Below are 21306 nucleotides of genomic sequence, written 5' to 3'. Positions count from 1 at the left end.
ATTGACTGTTATGTCTTTTATTATTAATTCAGAAGTCATTTATGACGTCTATTCAAGTTGAACTAAGGATATGACCACAGACTGTCATGAAAATTACTTGGAATGTTTGTTTTCCAAAATAACTTACGTATCTAAACTGACTTTTTCTACAAATCAATAAAAAAATAGTAACAGAAAAATGGGCAAAGGACAGACAATTCAAGGATAAAATACAAATGTTCAGTAAACATATAAACATATTTAATTTCACAAATAATAAGAAAATTCAAATTCAGACGGGACCCCTTTTATTCATCTGTCAGATTAGCAAAAAAAAAAAAAAAAAGTGAGAATCTCCAGTGGTGGAAGGGTGTGGGGAAATGAATGTCATCACAGCATGGTGACTGCAGGGTAAGCTGGCACAACTTTTTTGAGGGCAAATAAAATTTTATATCTAAATAGTCTTCACCCCAACAATCCCATTTCTAGATAACTATTCTATAGAAATAAACGACCAGGCTCACAAAAATGCACGTGCAAGGATATTCATTGCAGCAATGCAAGTAATAAGAAAACTGGTCATAATCTAAACATCCTTCAATAGGGGCATTATTAAACTGTAACACATTCATACTATGGAATACTATGCAGGAGTTTAAAGGAATGGGGTAACCCTCTATGTACTGGGAAGGAAAGAAATCTAAGACATATCATGAAATGAAGGAATCAAATTTCAGGATGTTAATTATGTAAAAAATGATAAGAAAAACACACAAACCTCTTTTGCTATCTGTAAATATGTATGTACTCAAACGTATGGAAAAGATCTGGAAGGATTAATACTAAACTCAAAGTAGTGGGTGCGGGATTAGGGCAAAAGGAGGGTTTTCACTATACCTCTTATTTCACTGTTATATATTGAGAATACAGTCATGTATTACTTGTATAATGGAAAATAAGTTTAAATTGTCTCTTACTGATTTTCAAGAGGTCCTGCCAAATTTAATTTTTTATATAAACACAGAATTTCAATCATTAGGTTGCTTTGGGATATGGAAGGGGAAGTACCTTTGCTCACAGGTATTGACCTCAAAATTCTGGACCAAGAAGGATCTTACAATGCAGTTAGCTTTTTGTATTCACATTTGGGAAGAGTATACTCACAGCTTCTCAGCCCAGCGGTATGCCTTCCATATACTTTCATCAAGGTAAGAAATAGAGTTTCCTTGGAAATTTCTGTGAAGAAACACAGTTCATATGCTTGAATAGGTAGGAAAAGAATGTAGAGAATAAGGAAAAGAATCAAGGCCACCATGTAGGGAATATTCAAATGCAGAAAAGACCAGCTTTTCAATTCCCACAGCTGCCCAGCTTCCCAGTGTGCACAAGTAATAAAAACATGCTGTGAGGCCACTGGCACAAACAATGAGGCATCCCCTCAGAACCTGAACTTCCTGTCTGTCCAAATTCTTGGATACATAATGCCAATTACTTTTTTTCCAAAATCACTTATGTGTCTAAAATGACTCCTACAAATCAATGAGAAAAATGGCAAACATTTATCAATATCAGGAAATAAATATTGAGAAATCCTATGGCAGGCAACACCAAAGCTTTGGCTCAGTGCCCTCAGAATCTCTCCAGGTGTTAGAAGGATACAGGCAATTAGAAATTAGAGGGACTAATACGAAAATATCTCTTAAACATATTGCGTAGGGAAAAGCACAAGTCACTGAACAAGGAGTAAAGTTATTACCTCATTAGGGGAACAAAATGCAAAGGAAAGAGATCGGAAGGAAGGACACACATCAAAACAGTAACAGGAGTTACCTTATTGGTGGTAGGGAAGGTGGGGTGCAATTTTCACATTTTATCCGATATACTTCTGTGACATTTCTTTTTTTAAACAGTGAGAATGTATCCATGAATCAGACGTGTTTAAAAGAAGCTGTTAAATGCCTGAGGTTCAGTTTGAACCACTAACTCAGTGGATGACTGAATCTTTAGCTTTGTCCTCTTCCCTCAGCAACAATGGAACTATTCAGTTTATATGCACATTTTTCACGGGAGTCAGAAATAAGTCAAAACGGATACCTGTCTGCCCATCTGCCTGAGGGACATTTCCACTCAAACAGAGCCTTCTGGTTGCTTTATGCTCACCAATAAAAGATGCCTAAGACTGAACTCATCTCCCTCAAACTGACTCTGCTTCCCAACTGCTGTATTTCCACCTGTTATACCACCATCATTCTGCCCATCAACACATGTGATTTTTCTCTTTCCTGTACTACAATCCCCCAACTCTAGTCAATTACTACATCTTGTCAGGTTTTCCTCTGTAATACTCTCAGGATTTTCTTTCTACTTCCATCACAACCACTCTAATTCGACCCCTTCTCACTTTACTCCTAGATTTTGCTAAAGCATTCTATTTGGTCTCCCTGAACCAAGCTTTCCTCTCTAGGTCACTCCACATATGAAATCTAAAATCAGCCTCTTGGTTTAATCATTTGTCTCTCTTGCTTGAATACTTGCAGTGGCTCCCCATATCTCACAGCATAACTTTCAAACCCCCATTGCCGATAGTCAAGATATTTTATAATCCCATCTTTCATTGTTGCCTAACCCAATTCTTTACAGCCAGACTAATCTACTAAATTCTGATCATCCCTGCAGTCACACCTTTGCCTAGACTGTACTGCCTATTATTTTTCCGACAAATCACAGCCAATCTTGAAGTCCCAGCTAAAGATTTAGCTTATCCACGCAGCCTTCTGTGACCTCCACACCCCTGTGATTACAGGTTCTGGTGAATTACAGCACGTATCTGTATTTCTCTTAATACTTAATTATATATTACCTCCCTTTTAAGGCATATCCCCTTTCTTCCCACTTGTCATTGTCATGTTCTGGAGACAATGACATATACTTCTGTGGCTCCCACAGTACTTAGCCCTGGGTTGGGCACAAAATGGGTGCTACATATAGAAAGCCAGGGGACAAAGATGAGTTCTAGATATAACTGAGGGATTGAATAATAATAATAGCTAACACTAAAATATACGCTAGGCACTGATAGAAGAGCTTCACCAATATTAACTCATCTAAATCTCCCAATGAGATGGGAGTCACTGGGAGATTTAGCAGCCATAGGAGTCATCCTATGAGATGATGACTACCATAATCCCCATTTTACAGATGAGGAAATTGAGTCATAAAGCTAATAAATGACAGACCTGAGTTCAAACCCAGGTAGTCTGGCTCCGGAATCTCTACTCTTAACCACATTGTTGTATTACCACCAAAGAGATGGGGAGAGGGACAAGCTGCTGTAAAGAGGATGGAGTAAAGATGGGAGAAGAGTAGATGTTAAGGAATTAAATAATGGGGTAAAAAATGGAGAAGGAAAAAATAAGGGCAATTAAATGTAAAAGACTGGAGGAGAGGGAAAAATAGTTAAGAAGGAGGATGAAGATAAGGAATCATTGACAAACAAAAGGTAGAAACAGAAAGTCAGTCAATGTGGATTGGGGAGATAAGGAGGACCCAGGAAGACCTGAAGAAAGGCTGCATTGTCAGGCAGGATGCAGAGAACAAATGAGGAAAGGGGATTCTTACAGGATGGTGAAGGTGCCGTTGTAGGCGTTAGGCTCTGGCTCAGGCACTCTGTGGAGCTTCTGCTTTGGGCTGAGACCAACACATGACAGCGTCTCATTTTTGCAGGTACAGAGCTCACATATGCTGATGTTTGTGGTGGCATTCTGCCCTGGCTGCTTCTTTTCTGGGGTATATTGTACACCAGGAAGACCTGTGGATACTGAATACTGAGTCGAAGGAAAAAGAACCGTCTCAGATGGCCTTGGTTGCTGAGATATGTTAACTCCCAGGTCCACAGGTGAAACTGTGACTTGAGACAGGTTTGGTTGTGCAAGTGTCACCTCAGGGTGTTTTGGAGGGGGAGCTGTAGTCTGCTGCCGGGCTGTAGAATGTTCAGACTTGTAGTAGGTTCTGGAGTTGTGGTAAGCTCCAGGTTCAGAGGTTTAACTGTGATACTGGGTGATGTTGGAGGCTCAGTGTGATCCTGATCCGGTGTTGGAACTATTCGATTATGATATACTGGAGGCTGAGCTACAAAAACCTCCTTAGGTGGTTCTGCAGGCTGGGTTAAGGTCTCCTGCATGACTGGAGAAGGTTCACCCTCCTTAGTGGGTTCTGGCCTTCTGGTCAGTCCAAGGTCCAATGGTTGAATTGTGACCTCAATCAAAGTTGGGTGGTGAGCCTGAACTTGCTCTGGATTTAGAAATGTCACCTTGGGGTATGGTGGTTGAATTGGGGCTCCTTGGTGAACTGGAAAAAGTTCAACATTTTCAGAGGGGACTGGATGCTCATCTGAAAATTCCTGCCAGGCTGACAAAGGTTCCAACTGCTCAGAGGACACCGTAGACTGAGCCGAGGTTTCTTGTTGGAGTGGAGAAGTTTCAACCTCATTAGTGAACGCTAGAGTTACGATAAGTGCAACACCCACAGGTTTAACAGTGACATCGGGCCGCTGCAGAAGCTGAGCTTGATCCTGACCTAGAGGAGAAACTGTTGGCACATGATGCTCTGGAGAGAAAACTACAGTCACATTAGAGAGCCCTGGAGACTGAGCTGGAGAGGATTCCACCTCGCCAGGAGGCTCTGGAGGCTGAGCTGTGGCTTCCTGCTGAGGTGGAGAAGGTACAACCTCAGGAGCCTGTGGATGCTGATCTGGAGTCTCCTGCTGGCTGTGGCAGGTGTAAATTCTTCTCCAGGATGCTCTGGATACTCAGCTGGGGGCTCCTCTTGTACTGAAGGTTTATTATGTGTACCGGCTTCTGGAGATTGGGCTGGAGCCTCCTGTTGAACTGGCAAAGGTTCAACCTCCTCAGGTGGCTCTGAAGGCAGCGTGGGGGCCTCATGCTGGGTTGTAGAAAATTCTGCATTAGTAAGGGGCCCTGAGGGCTGAGCTGAAGGCTTGCGCTGATTTGGAGAAGGGCCCACCTCTGGAGTGGCTTCTTTTGTTATGGTAAGCTCCACATATGCAGGTTTGACAGCAACACCGGATAAGTTTGACTGCTGACCTTGAGGGTGACTTGGAGGTGAAACTGTCATTTCATGATGCTCTGGAGGTTGAGCTGGCTGTTCCTGTTGGGTTGGCGAAGGTTCCACCTCCCCTGAACAAGGCCCTGTAGGCAGCTCTCCAACAGAACCCATGTCCGGGTGTGGAGCCTCAGTCTCAGTCAACTCCTGATGAGGCAGGGCCAACATCTCGACTGGAGACCAGGACGTCAAGTAATTAAAGGCCCTGGCTTCTGCCAGGGGTGTAAGGGCATGGGGCAATTTGGGAGGGGGGTCTGAGGCATATGAAGACCAAGCCTCTGTCAGCCGCGGGGGGTTGGGGGTCACCTGGACGGGGCCCAGAGCCCACTGCGGAGGCTGAACTGCCTGGACTTGAAGCCACAGTTGTAGCCACGTGAGGAAGAGCCGTGGCAACCAAAGGCGCAGCCGGGACATAACGTGCGGCGGCTCCCAGGCACAGTGACCCAGGCCAGTGAGGAGCCGGAGCCACATCCTGTGTCCGAGCTGAACCGCTATGCCAGCGCCGACAAGAGCGCTCAGGTTAGCAACCGCGCGCCCCTCCCCCGCCTAATGTTCCACCCGTTATTTATGACATCTTTAGTTATGCCACCTTTATTAGGTTAGTGCGGAGATCCAATCCGCGCCACCAGAGTGGGCCTTTTGCCCAGAGTCCCCAGGGCCCAAGCCATCCTTCCCCTTGCAAAGGCGACAGTTACCTCCTGCCAGGCCCTCTTCCCAACCCCTCCCTGCCCTCCCTGGCCCCAAACAATGAGGCGGGATTTGGGCTGCAGACCCGAGTGGCCCCAAACTCCAGCAGCCCAGGGGTGGAGGGGGGTTGGGAAGGATGCAGAGCTTCCCGAGGAAACCACAGGACGTGGCATTCTGGGAAATTCAAAAGTGCTAATCCAGTTCTGGCAATTTGAACTCTTCCTCCTCAGAGCTGAAGTCTGAGAGACATTCTTCCTCCCTTTGGCCACACGGCTGACAAGAAAAGTAGCTGACCAGCAAAATGAGCACCAGTTGGGTGGCGGGAGGGGAACACACCTTACAATTATTCGAAAATGTTGCGTATATATGTCCATGCCACTCTCTCACTTTGTCACAGCAGCTCGGTGGTTTGTGACCACCTAGAGGGGTGGGATAGGGAGGGTGCAAGGGAGGGAGACGCAAGAGGGAAGAGATATGGGAACATATGTATATGTATAACTGATTTACTTTGTTATAAAACAGAAACTAACACACCATTGTAAAGCAAATATATTCCAATAAAGATGTTAAAAAAATAAAAAACAATAAAATAAAATGTTGCCATTTCCTCCAAACTCTCAGTATTCACGTCTCATTATTCATTCACCACTCTGTTATTAGGGGTTACCACTGAATCAATGATGACTCCAGAACTTCTGTAGGAGGGGTTTGGGGCAGGTGAGCAATTCATTCTGGGAAGGAGAGTCTAAAACCAAGTGAATGGCCCTTTACATTAGAATGGGCAAACTTCCCACACCCCACCTTGTCTCAACAGAGCCATTAATCTAGAAAAAACTACAGTGTCACTTTTCAGAGGTCAACCCTGTGTGCACACATGGAGAAGACACTTAGAATGTTAAAGTCAGCATGTTAAGTAATTTTCTTGAACTACTGCAACTAGCACCCTATTTACTTTCTTCACAGGCCTTTTCATAATCTATTTGATTTTAGTCCTTTTTAATTGTCCGGTACACCTTTAACACCTAAACTCCAAGAGAGAAGGAGCTTCGTCTTATTTCCAGTGCCTAGCACATAATGGTTTCTAAATGGAACTGATTCCAAGATTGGCCTCATTTAGGAATGGATCTGTTGTTATAATCAGGTTTCCGAAATCTTTAGTATCAATACGGAATCCTTTCCTCTCACATTTCACAGGAAGCTAGACTTCTTAAAGCCCAAACATGGATACGTCTGAAGTTTCCTTGACTGATTTAAATTGAATTAAAATAATTATTTTGTACAGGAAAAACTTTCAAAATTTTTACATTTTACAGAACATAACCACCTTTTCTTTCTCTACTTTCTTCCCTTCAGAACAAACTTTGCAACATTGGGGTGAGTTAAATCATCAGAAATCTAGCCCCCAATTCAGCTCTCAATGACATGAAACACATTTTTTGCTCCTTTTTAATAAAAATCCTATATGCAGTACATTAATGTTTTCTTTTAGAAATTACGTTGACAACTTAATCCCTAATTCGAGGCATTCATATAATTGGTTTACAGAAAGGTTCTTTGGCAAAATATTTAACACAAGATATATATGAGATGCTGAGAGCTGGGTAATATACCTTACTTGAAAGGCATGAATAGTTTTTAACACTATAGCATAATCACACTTAAGGCCATAGTTACTTTGTTCCCAAATCCTTGCAATTCTATTTGAGGGGAGTTCTAAAAGGCCTGTGTCTTCTCCTGTGTCCACAACTGTAGACGTACACTGATGGCCCTCAATCCTGCTCTCCAAACTTCAAATAAGGGGCCAGAGACAAGGCTCGGGACTTGGAAAAGTTCTAGAAATTCCCTGCCTCAAAAGCAGTTTCAGAGTTGCACCTTTTCCTAAGGATGACAGAGCTGAGTAGACATGCCAAAGTCTTCCAAATCCTGCTGGGTGTTTTGAATTATGGCTACACTGGCTGTGTACCCCTTGAGTTTTTATCTCCACATACTTGAATTAAATCCTGTAGTTCTTCTTCGGTTCTAGCATCTGTGGCCTCTTCACAGGGTCTATATGCCACAGCTACTTTACCACTTTCTGAAATAAAGTTAACAAGGATCAATTCACAAGGTTTCTTGTTCTAAAACGTCCTGTATACAATGGTAGCACCCATTAGACATTCTTTTGATTTCCAAAAGCAGAAAATAAGAGCATTTTCCTAGAAGTTCCCTCATCTGACACTTCTGTTTTTATCATAATTATATGTGAAAAAATATATAACAAGTATCAACTTTGGTTCAAAAACCTTTATGATCTTAGAAATAAGAACTAAGGAATAATGACATAGGAATTAAAAGCTGTGGAAACAAAAATGTTCAATCACAATACAATGTAATAGGAAGGCATTAGGTGGGGGTCAAAGTGAGTTCAAACCTGGGATAGATACCACTGGACTATAATAGATACTTCATGTTAGAAGCAAGGCAAGTGACTAGTCCTTGGGACCAAAATTCTACCAGATACAATGAACAAAGCTTTGGAGACAGAGACAGAGAGCATTTGAACACTCGACTGGCAGAACCTGGCCCATGTACCCTTTGGACAATACAGCTTTCCTCAAGGCAAGCTAAGCCACCAGGCTTTTTGGTCTAAGGAGTTTTGAGTACATATAAGGAGTACCTTGGCATATTAAGGACAAACAACCCAGACATTTAGTTTGGTTCTTAAAGGTTGTTACTCAGAGTTGACACCTGGTGGAGATTCAGCCTGATGACCAGGGAAGTCAAACTTCACTGGAAGGACTGCCAAGGCTGGAAGGCCAAGACCAATGCAGGGTCAACTCTTACAAGCAAATAAGCTCTCTGACAACTTAGCTAGGATTTCTCAGTCTCTAAGCCTGCAGGGCTGTGAAGCAAGGGAGCAATTCTGTTCCGGGAATCTACTAATCATAAAGTTTCCTTTGGGCACAGCCTGTGACATTCTCACTGCTGTATAACTCAATAGGGAACACAATCAACGCTATTCAGTAGCATGACCACTTTCAAGGCTCACAGAAACGTAGCCGATAATTATATAAGAATCATATTCACCCAATACATCAGAAATGAAAAATTAAACTGATTCCAAAAACATAATCTAATAAACTCTTCAACAAGAAAACAACAATGATAATAATAATAGTCCATATATTTTGTCTGCTTACTATGTTTCAGGCATAGTTCTAACCTTTTTACATTCATCATCTCATTTACTCTTACAATATCCCCCATTAGGTGGTAAGCTGAATTACTAACCATATTTGCAGATAAAGAAATTGCAGCTTTGGGCTTCCCTGGTGGCGCAGTGGTTGAGAATCTGCCTGCTAATGCAGGGGACACGGGTTCGAGCCCTGGTCTGGGTAGATCCCACGTGCCGCGGAGCAACTGGTCCCGTGAGCCACAACTACTGAGCCTGCGCGTTTGGAGCCTGTGCTCCGCAACAAGAGAGGCCCCAATAGTGGCAGGCCCGTGCACCGCGATGAAGAGTGGCCCCTGCTTGCCACAACTAGAGAAAGTCCTCCCACAGAAATGAAGACCCAACACAGCCCAAGATAAAAAAATAAATTTAAAAAAAAAGAAAGAAAGAAATTGCAGCTTAGAGATATTAAACACCTTCAAATTTCTCTGGCTAGAAAAACCTAAAATTGCAACAACAACAACAAAATCTAAGAGACAAAGTTAGGACTCAAACACAGGTGTGCAAGGCTTATACTCACTACACTATTCTGTACGATAAGCAAGCAATTGAGGAAGAACTGGATCAAACACTTTCTGTATGAACTGAGGCAAGTCCTTCTACGTCTAAACACTGGGGACAATAATATTCGCTGTCGTTTTTCTCATAAATGCCACAAAGAACAAATTTAAGACTGCTGCTGTGAAAGCATCTGGTGAATGAAAGAATAGGTAATATTTTAGATAACCATTATTTTCATCCAATTCACTTTTTTTTTTTTTTTTTTTTGCAGTATGCGGGCCTCTCACTGTTGTGGCCTCTCTCGTTGCGGAGCGCAGGCTCCGGACGCGCAGGCTCAGCAGCCATGGCTCATGGGCCCAGCCGCTCCGTGGCATGTGGGATCTTCCCAGACCGGGATACGAACCCGCGTCCCCTGCATCGGCAGGCAGACACTCAACCACCGCGCCACCAGGGAAGCCCCATCCAATTAACTTTTCAAATAAGTTTATTTGCTCACTGAAACTGAAGTACTTCAAGGACAATCAGAAAGGTCTTACCTAAAACCACAATCAGCAGTTTCTGGAATGCATCTGTCATAGCTTTCTGAATAGCAAGCTTCTGGGTTACCTTCCTTTTCATAAGGAATGATAATGACCCTAAATCCAACCAAAACAGATGAATTTAAAATGCCTGTCTGAATAACTGATTTCTAGCTTATATGTTTAAAACTAAAAATGCATCTGTGATTCTTAGATCATTATCTTAGTGATTAGGGCAGGCACTACAGTGGGGTGCGGTTGAATGTCTCTGCTGTAGGTATACCCTGGCTTGGCACATTTTTACTGCTCAGATCTATTCTGGAAGTTCCTAAAATACTCGATGGGAAGTGCAAACCAAGAACGTGGCACAAATCTCATATGACACACAGATTTCAAGTGGACAAGCTGAGGCTACACTGCTACAGACCCTGCTCTCCTGTGCGTGAAGGGCTGGATTCATACAGTGAGATAGATTTGGTGGTAGTGCAGATGATCTGGCCTCTCCTCAACCATCACCCACTCAGGTGGATGGTGGAGCCTCCTCCACTCCATTCGCTAACAGCCCTGCCTCTGACTCAAAACCCTAAGCCCAAGTGCCATGGACTCTAGGAAAAAACTCAGTACCAATCGGAATCCCCTTTCTAGGGATCTATATTTACTTTTTCTGCTCAGGCCCTTCTATAGGAGGCAAAGGACTGAACATTTACACAAGAGTTTATTTCAATCTTTAGACAATGGTTTTGTTGGGATAACTGAACGCCAGAAGACATCTGTATTTGAAGGACTATTTTAGCACATAACAAATTATTAACCAAAAAAAAACCGAAAAACTAATTTTCCCTCCTCCTAAGCTTCTTGGCAAGCAGTCAGTTCTAAAATTCTAAAGTTTAAGGTGCTGTCAAGTATTGCCTAAGATAAAAACCTGTATTGTCGGGCAGAAAAATTCTGCCCAGGGCTTTAGTTGCTTAGAAAAGGTGATGATGTATCTGAATAGTTGAGTTTCAGAAAGAAAGGAAAAAAGAGAAATCCCACTCCCTCACCTCCCCGTACACACACATACTGGAAAACAGACCTTCCTCCAACTTATCCAAAGGTTCCTCAGCCATGCCAACTCCAGGACTCCTGCACTCGTGGGAGGGCAACACCACCTCTACAGCACAGAAGAACTTGAGGCTTTGCTTCTGAAGTGGTGTCACAATATCTTCATTTTCCCTTTCTTCAAGGTTAGAAAGATCCTGAAGCTGTTAGGATTTTGAATTAAAGGCTAGACTTCAAAATATTCTGTTGTTAGAAATAAAAACTAAACTCCAGCAATCCCAGGTAATACTTTAAGTATGCTATAGCTTCAAAATCAAGTGAGACTTGCAAATGAATGACCAGATATGGTCAACTATTTTTTATTATATACCATACAAATACTGGAGAAAATTATGGACACCACCATCCAAGTCATTGAGATTATCACTAATTCTAGGTGGCAGGCCAAAGCTCAGATACTTCCATGTGGAAGCCTGTCACATCTCCTCCTCATAGCCCTGTTCTATTCTTCTCTCTAAAGTCTAGGAGTTCAATGTTGAAAGGAGTCTGGTTAGTCAAAGAAAGTCTACAGAGTTTACCTTGATGATCCTTTTTGACCACCCATTGAAACCAAAGTAGTAATTTGCCAATTCTTGGCATCTGGAGCTGTTTAGGGCAAGCGTATTATGTTGAACCGCCTTATGTCTGGTGCCGAGACGAACCTAAAGACATAAAAGACCTGAAAATATCACAACCCTATATAGAGACTTATTTTGGATATACCTGAGATTTATCAATACCAATTTCATAGAGGGGCTGTGAAGATTAAGTAGCACATTTTAAGCAATGAGTTCACAGTGAGCCCTAAATAAATGTTATTTATTATTTTTAAGTCAGTACTTTTCTGCATCATTTCCAGGGCCCCTGATTAACCGGAAGGTTCCCTGACCTCTAGTGGTGAAAGTGATGATGAAAGCAACCAAGGAAACCCAGCAGAAGCCTATTATGGGGCTGGAGGTAAGCAAAGGAAGTGAACGGTTTTAGTCGTCTCATCCTGTAGCTCCTGCTTGAGAATATGAGCTGAAGAGGAGATAAGATGGACCTGCCACTGAATTAGGACCTTAATCTGTAGCACCCCCTCCCCAAGTTACTAACCCCTGTTAGAAGAGGGAATACGTATACCTCTCTAAATGTAAATAAAGCAACCAAAACAATTAGAGGTTCATCTGCATTAACAAGCTTCTTTGAGAGTGCAAATATTTCCAGTTTTAACTCTATAAATAACTTACATATTACTGTGGAGTTTTTCCATCACTAGTTCTTTCTTAAATGTCTATTTCCATTTTGAACAGCGTGTAGTATATAAATATAGTCATAAAAATTCAAATAATACAATAAAGTCAAAGCATTGTTAATTCTTTGATTTGTTTGTGCATCTTCCCCGTCACTAGTTTATGAGCTCCTTAAGTGCTTGAAGGAACTGTATATTATTCTTTCCTTGTTACCAGAAACAAGCATAGGTCTTGGCATATAATAGGGGAGTGATGGTCTGTTGACTGAGTGAATGAATGAGTACATAAGAAAATGAAATTATTTTCTCCAACTGAAGCTGCCTGCTGGGAAGGAGAAATGAAGACTAATTTTTAAATGTTGAGTGTCGCATGGGAGGCTAGGCCCTGTACGGTGAGTCATAATGGAGCTGTCCTGGACAATTAGGAAGCTTCAGAAGGGCTCTGAGCCCTTGGGTAGTAGAGACAGTTGACATCTGGGATAACCTTGCCACAGTTCTTGTTGGCAAACATATCTCTTCATGCTACTGAGAAAAACTCAGATACATTAGGCCTCTCCTTCATTTTATTTTAAGATGTTATTATCTTTTCTGTATTTATAAAAAATACAAGGGAAAAAAGATAAGAAGTATGTATAACTGCCAATGAATAAAAGAACTCATAATTGGAACTTCCCTGCAGTGCAGTGGTTAAGACTCCATGCTCCCAATGCAGGGGGCCTTGGTTCAATACCTGGTCAGTGAACTATGTCTCACATGCATGCTGCAACTAAGAGTTCACACACCACAATTAAGGAGCCTGCGAGCCACAACTAAGGAGCCTGCCTGCTGCAACTAAGACCCGGTGCAACCAAATAAATAAAATTTTAAAAGAACGCATAATTAAAGTAGGTAACAATTTCGGGCGTGTGGGCAGTAAACTAAGGCTCTGCATTAAATAAGGAAATCTAATACGAATGCCCTTTCCTCTCAACTCTATAGTGACTTGTAGAACATTCTATCAGTGCCGAGCCTTATGCTGTGAAAATCTCAGAACCTAAGCTTATGGAATGGTCTTCATGTCCAATATAAGAAAAGAACTCATTACTCACAACTGACACCAAGTAACTGTTTCATAATCTTTCCAGGACCATCTGTAATATCTGAGTGGTTATGTGAAATGGTCGCAGGGTCTGCAAACAAAAGAATGCCTGACACAAAATCATTTCAATCCCAGGGAGTACAGCCAGGATTAAAGAGGGTGTTAAACAGGGTACAGAAGTGGGAGGTAGTGTACCTGGAGTCACATCTGAGGAGAGTTCTCAGATTCAATAAAGGTGAAATCAGTGAGTAAAGAAATATGGGTGAGAATAGGCAGCAAGGTCAGTAGGAAGTAGCCAGAGCGAGAAGCCAATCAGAGAAGACACACAATTATAAAGGGAAAGTTCTGGGAAATCTAAGCCTCACTCACTTATTCAGAGGAATTGAAAAGGTCCTTGAAAAAGGAATGGTGGCTGAATGGAGGCACATAATGAAATGTTAATTCTGGGGAAGTAAAATTGGATGGCATGTTAATATGGAATAAGGTTTCTACAATGCATGAAAGAATATTTTAACCATTTTCTGAAATGTGAAGGGAGTTCTGAATAGGCAGCTTGAGAGTGGTGATGAGGCCTCCTTTATGTTACATCTGACAAAAGTTCCTCAAGCTCCGGACGTCCCTGGTGGCACAGTGGTTAAGAGTCCGCCTGCCAATGCAGGGGACACGGGTTCGATCCCTCGTCCGGGAAGATCCCACATGCCGCAGAGCAACTAAGCCCGTAAGCCACAACTACTAAAGCCTGTGTGCCTAGAACCCGTGCTCCGCAACGAGAGAAGCCATCGTGATGAGAAGCCCACACACCACAAGGAAGAGGAATCCCCGCTCGCCGCAACTAGAGAAACCCAGCATGCAGCAACAAGACCAACGCAGCCAAAAATTAATTAATTAATTAATGAAAAACGTTTGTCAACCTCACACATTTGAAATCCACATAAAAGTAAATATAAGGAAGACTCTTGTGAAGATTTCTTAAATTAAAGGGCAGCATAATATGACATGGGGTTTAACATCAGTTAACTTTGGGTTTGGCCTCTAGTTTCCACATGTACTGTCATGAACCTTAAGTAAGTCACTTAACCATCCTGAGTTCGAGTTTCTTCATCTAAAAAAAAGAAAGATAGATCTGGGGAACTGGGGGATCAGTGGAGCAATGAATCTGAGAGCATTCTGTACACCACAGTGCTCTACAAACGCTGGCCTTTCCACCACCCCCCACCGCCCCCGCTGGGATCTTAGTTCCCCGACCAGGGATTGAACCCGGGCCCTCAGCAGTGAAAGTGCAGAGTCCTAACACTGGACCGCCAGGGAATTCCCGATGACCTATCAGTTTTAAATTCAGCACTTCATCCCAGTAGAGCGAGGAATTCCACATTTGGACCCACCTTCACTGGAGATGTCTGAAAAAGCTGCTTCTGGTCGCATGCCTTTTGGGCTCTGTGGGCATCCCTTGCTGAATAAAACTTGATGATGCCATAGAACCCAGGACCGGCCACTGCTTCGTTTGGGAAGACTCGGACCGAATACAGAAGGCCAAACTGGGAGAAGACTGTGAACAGAGAATGCTGTAGGGTGGTCGCATGCTAAGTAAGTGCAGGAAATTTCACGCCCAGGAAAACAAACCGCCCATTCCCTTATATTCCCCCAGCCCTTCGCCACAGGCAACTGTGGTGAGCCCGCAACTCCAAACACTTCTCATTTTATGAACAAGTTTCCCTCTGAAATCCTAAGCTTCGAGAAGCATTAGGAGGCAATGCCGTCTGTTGGCAACTATCTCTCAAAAATCTCTGGGGGCGAGCTGACTGCTCAGGTCGGCTCTAGAACTAAGATTCCTCTCAGCGGAGACCACAGGCAGATGAGGTGCTGAAGCAGTACCCCGGGCCGCCCAGTTACTGGGGCGCGGGGCGGCTTCCTCCACCCCTCCCTCCGCCCCGGCTCGGCTCACTTGCAAGGCCTCGGCCGTGGGTCCAGAGCTCAGCTCCCACACCAGCAAGGTTTTGTCACCCGCGACGGGAACCGCAAAAGGTACCAACTCCGCCAGTCTACCGTTACCGCGCGTGCGCGGTTCTAGGCGCAAGCGGACTGCGCCTGCGCACGCGCTCCCGCGCGTTTTAAAAAAGGGAGCCTGAGGGGCGGAGCCAGCTCGGCGGGAGTGGGACGGGGGCGGTGCTCGGACCTCTCCCTCGCCCCTCCCACTCTGGGCTTGCCTCTGCCTCTAGTTCCCCTTCCGCAACTCGCGCGCCCAGAAGTTTTGGAGTTTAGCGTTTGTATTCAAGTGTATTTTTAGCGTAGAGTCCAAAGTGTGAGTTTACAGGATCGAATGGTGCGGACATCTTTATAGCAGCTGGCTTCATCTTCAAACTCCCAGAGAAGACTAGAGTACTAAGTAGTTAGTGCTAACTATCCACTGAACTTTTAAAATTTAGATTTCCCGACTCTGTGTGAGAAATGTCCACCAAAGATGCAATCCCTCGACTTGAGTGTTTGCATGAGTCTTAAATATGCAAATCAAGGTATAACATTAAAGCCATCAACAGTCTAGTACGAAATTCTTAAAAAGCTGCTTTCCAGTCCATTTTCCTAAAGTACTGCCAAATAACCAGCACATTTCTCCATCCCCACCACGACTTTCTCCACCTCAATATATCAGACCCTTATCCCCACCCATTACCTACTTCTGACCTCTTTTACTTCAAGAATTGTTGACTTTGGAGGAATTACTTGGATCTTGATACTGTTTCAAACCAATAACTATAGATTTATTATCTATATCATTATCCATTGCATTCATTGTATGTATCCATATATTCATTGTATCCATTACCTGTGTATGGAGAAGATCCATAATCTTCTGCAGATAGATTATGAACACCTCATGAACAATATTTACAGATTTATCATCCTTTTTCTGGTACCTAGCACACTCATACTCTATTAGGTACTCCAATATACTTGGGATTAATCATGACTAAATTAACACATTCTTTGCACAAGGAATGCTTTAATAATTCCAAAAATATAGAAAATTCTTCATCGTGGTCTTCTTGGTTTGCAAATGACAGTCAGGAACCGGGGGCCTGGGCCTGGATAGGAACAAGGAGGAAGCCCTAGAAAACTATTGATTCCTGGGGCTCTGGTCAGTTTTATTTGTAAATGGGAAAGGAAGAAAATAACATGAGGTGGAGGCAAGAGGAAGGAGAAATGAAGAATTCCCAAGTGAGGAGAGGAGTTCTGGAATGACTCCACCACAGGCCTTCTCCCTGTCTCATGCCAGGTGGCATCCTGTCATCCAGTAGGAGAGTGGCCGGCCTGCACAGTGCAACCTCCATTTTACCCTGTGGAGAGAAAGAAGATTGGTTCTTTTTTAAAATTTAATCAATCAATTTTTTAATTTAATCAATTTTATTTATTTCTGGTTGTGTTGGGTCTTCGTTGCTGCACATGGGCTTTCTCTAGTTGCGGCGAGTGGGGACTACTCTTTGTTGCGGTGCGCGGGCTTCTTATTGTGATGGCTTCTCTTATTGCGGAGCACAGGCTCCAGGCGCGTGCGCTCAGTAGTTGTGGCACATGGGCTTTGTTGCTCCACGGCATGTGGGATCTTCCCGGACCAGGGCTCGAACCCGTGTCCCCTGCATTAGCAGGCGGATTCTTAACCAATGAGCTACCAGGGAAGCCCAGCAACACTTTTTATAGAAAATGTTGCTGCCAATTATGTAGAGAGGGCCCGTGGCAGCCGTGTTTATGTTGCTTAATTTCTTCCATGCCTGTAGCTGAATGAATGGAGCTGGGACACAGGGTCCAAGCTGAACCCATCAGATCCTCCCTGCCAGGCACTTGGACTGGGACTGAGCCTAGCTAGTCTCTATGGTTGCTTAGGACATTAGCCCATAGATTCAGGGCAGACATAGTCTGTCTGGTAGACTGTAGAGCAGAGAAAGCTGGTCTGCAGAGGGAGTAGTGAAGCCAATGCACAAAGAGAAGCAGAAACCTGCAAAGGGAAGTTTCTAGCCCTGCTTCCACCCTCTTCCTGAGGCCCAGCTGCACCCCTCGTGTGGGCTCAGCAAGACACCTTGTCCTCTCAGAATAAATCTCCCCCAGCTAGCACAAGTTGTTCTGTTCCAGCAACCAAAAGGGTTTTGTTTAATACGGTGTCAGAGGAAGAGCCAGATCCCAGGTCTTCTAAGTCGGAGTTCCAAGCCCTGCCACATCCCACATTTTTCTAGGCATAGAAAAGGTCAGGTCCTGGCCTACTGTCCCTTTTTCTGTCACTACATCTTGCTTAAGGCTCCGCCCACTAACTTCGTCCCACCATGGCCTCCTCACCAGTTCTTCATCCCCCTTGTTCCGGACACAATCTTTTTCGCACAGTTGATGATTGAAAGAAGATTGGGGCTCAGCAGTTCTGAAAGGGAGAAAGAGAATACCCGTCAGAGCACAGGGGACAGTCCCGAAGACCGGCTCTCCCTGCAAGGCATGTGCCACCCAGTGGCTGAGCACTTCCGGACGAGACAAGTCTTCCCCCTCACAGGCCCATTTGGACATCCATACAATGGCTGCTGGAGGTTGGGGATGGTTGGGGGGTGGGGTCAGGAGGGGCAGGAGGGCTGAGATTTGAGCCTGTTTACTGTCATACTTCCTAATGGATGGTAGTTCACCCCAAGTGTGGAGGATTCTAGGGAAAGGAAATGCCAAAAGAGGCAGCACAGAGACGAAGGAAAAGTCGTGCCTAAGGAGGGAGGCTCTTCAGGTGAAGAGCCCAGGGCCATTAATCAGAGTACAAAGGAGGAGATGGGGGACAGAATCACAGACCTGTGGAGCCTCCTGGATTAGCCCTGAGGTGGGAGTTTGCACTTGGCCTTCGGTCAGACCATTAGCCAAAGGCAGCTCTACTTGGTGGTGAGAGCTGAGCCTTCAGGGCCACCAGTTTGGCATTCAGCACTGGTTCTATGAGCCTCAGTTTGCTCACCAATAAAGCAGGGATCATACTAGTTTCTACTGCATGGGAAGTTGGATGAAATGAGCTATGTATGTAAAGTACTGAGTATATAATACGCTCTCAGTAAATGCTGGCTGTTGCACTGCTCTGCTGCTACTGCCTGTGCAGAGCTTCTCTGGACCCTGCTAGCACACTGCAGAACCGCCTATGGGCATTTAGGGGCACGAGTCAACCCTCTGCTCAGTAACGGGATTCCCTGATTCCTTGAACCAATCCTCTGGGGTTGTTTCCAGGCTGTGTGTGGGAAGGGAAGTCCCGTGAGCAGAGCCTGGTCATCTCTCTCACCTCTCCCACCCTGGGGCCCTGGCCAGACCTTGACAGTCCACTTGGCAAATGTTTTCCGTGTGACTCTTGTAATCATTGCACCAGTAGTGGCTGTTGATCTGGAAGATGCCATAGTCAAAGCTGCCATCTGTATTTTCATTTACCTTTGTTATGTTGAAGTGACTTTCCACGAAAGCCAGGCACAGCCCTTAGAACAAGGAGAAGAGGGTTTTTAGATGGGGGCCAAGCTGAGGGACAAGGAAGACGGAGGAGAAAGGGAGACGAGGAATCACAAGAAAGGAACAGGATTCCCTGGTGGTGCAGTGGTTAAGACACCTAAGCCCGTGTGCCACAACTACAGAGCCTGCACTCTAGAGCCAGCGAGCCACAAGTACTGAAGCCCACGCACTCTAGAGCCCGTGCTCCATAACAAGAGAAGCCACCGCAATGAGAAGCCTGCACAACTCAACGAAGAGTAACCCCCGCTCACCACAACTAGAGAAAGCCTGCGCACAGCAACAAAGACCCAACACAGCCAATAATTAATTAATTTTTTTTTAAAAAAAAAAAAGAAGAAAGGAACAAAGCCTAAGAGGCTAGATGGGGCTAGTGGGCCAGAAACACCCATTAGCTTCTCCTCTCATTCTTCAGTCCATCCACCCATCAGTACAACCACTCATCCGTCCATCTGTCCATGCATGATTTCTGCACTTAATGATCACCTACTGTGTGCCAGAAACTGTGCAAAACCCAGTGAGGGACATTTAGCTGGCTCAAATGCAGATGCTGCCTTCAAGGTGCCTATAGAATAAGAATGAAGATATGTACCTAAAAAACCCACAAAGCAAGATGAAAGGAGAGAGTGTTATAAGGCAGACGTGCCTTACATTTCTGGGCAAGAGGGAGCTATCTCTACCATGGAGCAGGATGAAACCTTTGCACTGGCTGTTCCCGCTGCCTGGAATGCTCTTCCGCCAGATGTTTGGGGTACTAGGTCCTTTATTCCATTCAGCACTGCTCAATGTCACCTCCTCAGAGAGGCCTTCCTTGACTTCCCCCTCTAGAACAGTGTCACCCATCACTCCTCACTGCTTTATTCTTCTGCATAGCATTTATCACCACCAGGAAGCACTTCATATATTTGTGTGTTTCTTTCTTGCTGTCTCTTCCCCTAGAATGTGAACACTATGAGAGAAGGAGCTGTGTTGATATCTGTATCCCCAGCGCCTAAAATAGTTCCTGGGACATAATAAGTGCTCAGTTAAGAATCGTGGAACAAATATCGAATGTTGGGAAAGGCTTCTTGGACAGGGCTGCTTTTTGAACTTGACTTTGAAAAACAAATGAGAGAAAAAGAAAGATGGCCACGGAGGGCATGACCGGGAGAGGAGGAGAAAGGGGGTGTGAGGGTGTGAGGAAACGGCACTCACAGTCACTCAGGGAGTAGCCCTCAAAGCCAACCAAGTCCTCCTGGTGCAGCACCTTGGCCAAGTCACATCGGTTGATGAGGCTGGCTTGATTCACAGCAACGAGACAGCTGACCAAGGAGATGAGTAGCAGGGTCGTCATCCTCAGAGGGGAGGAGACGCAGTGGAGGGTGAGCAGAGAAAGGCCTGCAGGTCCTAGGGTCTCCCAGGAGAGAGAGTCTTCTGGGGAATCTGGAGAGAGCAACCACATGTCCTCGCTTACTCACTGCCCCCCTCCTGGCTGTTTCTCTTTCCTCTCATGTATTATTTTATAAATACATTTTTTGGGGGGGGTCTCCTGTTGTTTTGTTTCTGTTTTTGTTTTTGTTTTTCCTAGTCTAAAATTAACGATGCTGGGGCATGTCAAATAGAAATGAGAGCCAGCTCAAAGGGGTACCCACTGGCCAAATCTGGAACAGCATTTTTTGGGTAACAGCTTTACTGAGATATGATTCACAATATATAATTCACATACCATACACTTAATTCATTTAAAGTATACAATTCAATCATTTTTCACAGAACTGTGCAACCAATCCCACAGTCAACTTTAGAATATTTTCATCAACCCGAAAAGAAACCCCATATCCGTTAGCACTCACTGTCTGTTCCACTTCCCTCCAGCCTCTGGCAACCAATAATCTACTTTCTATCTCTATAGATTTGCATATTCTGAACATTTCATATAAATGAAGTCATACAATATCTGGTCTTTTGTGTTTGACTTCTTTCACTTAACAATGTTTTCAAGGTTTCATCCATGTTGTAGCATGTACCAATATTTCATGCCCTTTCACGGCTGAATAGTATGCCATTGTATGCATATATCACAATATGGTTATGCATTCATCGGTTTGTGGACATTTAAGTTTTTTCTATTTTTTGCCTATTATGAATAATGCTGCTATGAACATTCGTGTACAAGTTTTTGTGTGGACAAATGTTTCCATTCCTTTGGATACATACCAAAGAGTGGACTTGCTGGGTCACATGGTGACCTAAAGTTTAAACTTTTGAGGAATTGCTGGACTTCCAAAGCGGCTGTACCATTTTACATTCCCATCAGCAATGTATGGAGGTTCCAATTTCTCCACATCCTCACCAACAGAGTTATTAACTGTCTTTTTGATCAAAGCTATCCTAATGGGTGTAAAGTGGTATCACATTGTGATTTTGATTT

The 21306-nt window shown here is 44.0% G+C and overlaps 3 protein-coding genes across 3 annotated transcripts in view; all 3 read right to left on the bottom strand.

The window, feature by feature from the left end:
- Positions 1 to 5571, bottom strand: part of LOC136139039 (leucine-rich repeat-containing protein 37B-like) — a 33040-nt gene extending 27469 nt beyond the window's left edge. Inside the window, 5 exon segments of the mRNA XM_065897962.1 lie at positions 1144 to 1215; positions 3598 to 3970; positions 3973 to 4077; positions 4651 to 4763; positions 5267 to 5571. Of these exon segments, the coding sequence (XP_065754034.1) occupies positions 1144 to 1215; positions 3598 to 3970; positions 3973 to 4077; positions 4651 to 4763; positions 5267 to 5571 (968 nt within the window).
- A 408-nt stretch (positions 5572 to 5979) lies between these two features.
- LOC136139038 (RAD52 motif-containing protein 1-like) lies at positions 5980 to 16328 on the bottom strand. Its single transcript, XM_065897961.1, has 8 exons — positions 16316 to 16328; positions 15346 to 15467; positions 14786 to 14965; positions 11634 to 11756; positions 11090 to 11258; positions 10036 to 10134; positions 7777 to 7861; positions 5980 to 6082 (listed from the first exon to the last, which is right to left on the bottom strand). The coding sequence occupies exons 1-8, from the start codon at positions 16326 to 16328 to the stop codon at positions 5980 to 5982; spliced, it is 894 nt and encodes a 297-aa protein (XP_065754033.1).
- Positions 16329 to 16631: 303 nt separating this feature from the next.
- Positions 16632 to 20289, bottom strand: LYZL6 (lysozyme like 6). The gene is made up of 4 exons (XM_065897756.1): positions 20091 to 20289; positions 18710 to 18868; positions 17724 to 17802; positions 16632 to 16735 (listed from the first exon to the last, which is right to left on the bottom strand). The coding sequence occupies exons 1-4, from the start codon at positions 20227 to 20229 to the stop codon at positions 16666 to 16668; spliced, it is 447 nt and encodes a 148-aa protein (XP_065753828.1). The 5' UTR covers positions 20230 to 20289; the 3' UTR covers positions 16632 to 16665.
- Positions 20290 to 21306: the final 1017 nt, after the last annotated feature.

This window comes from Phocoena phocoena, chromosome 19 (assembly GCF_963924675.1).
Source record: "Phocoena phocoena chromosome 19, mPhoPho1.1, whole genome shotgun sequence".
Classification (NCBI taxonomy): Eukaryota; Metazoa; Chordata; class Mammalia; order Artiodactyla; family Phocoenidae; genus Phocoena; species Phocoena phocoena.
Note: the sequence above shows the minus strand (reverse complement) of the source record. Positions and strands in the feature narration are given on the sequence as shown.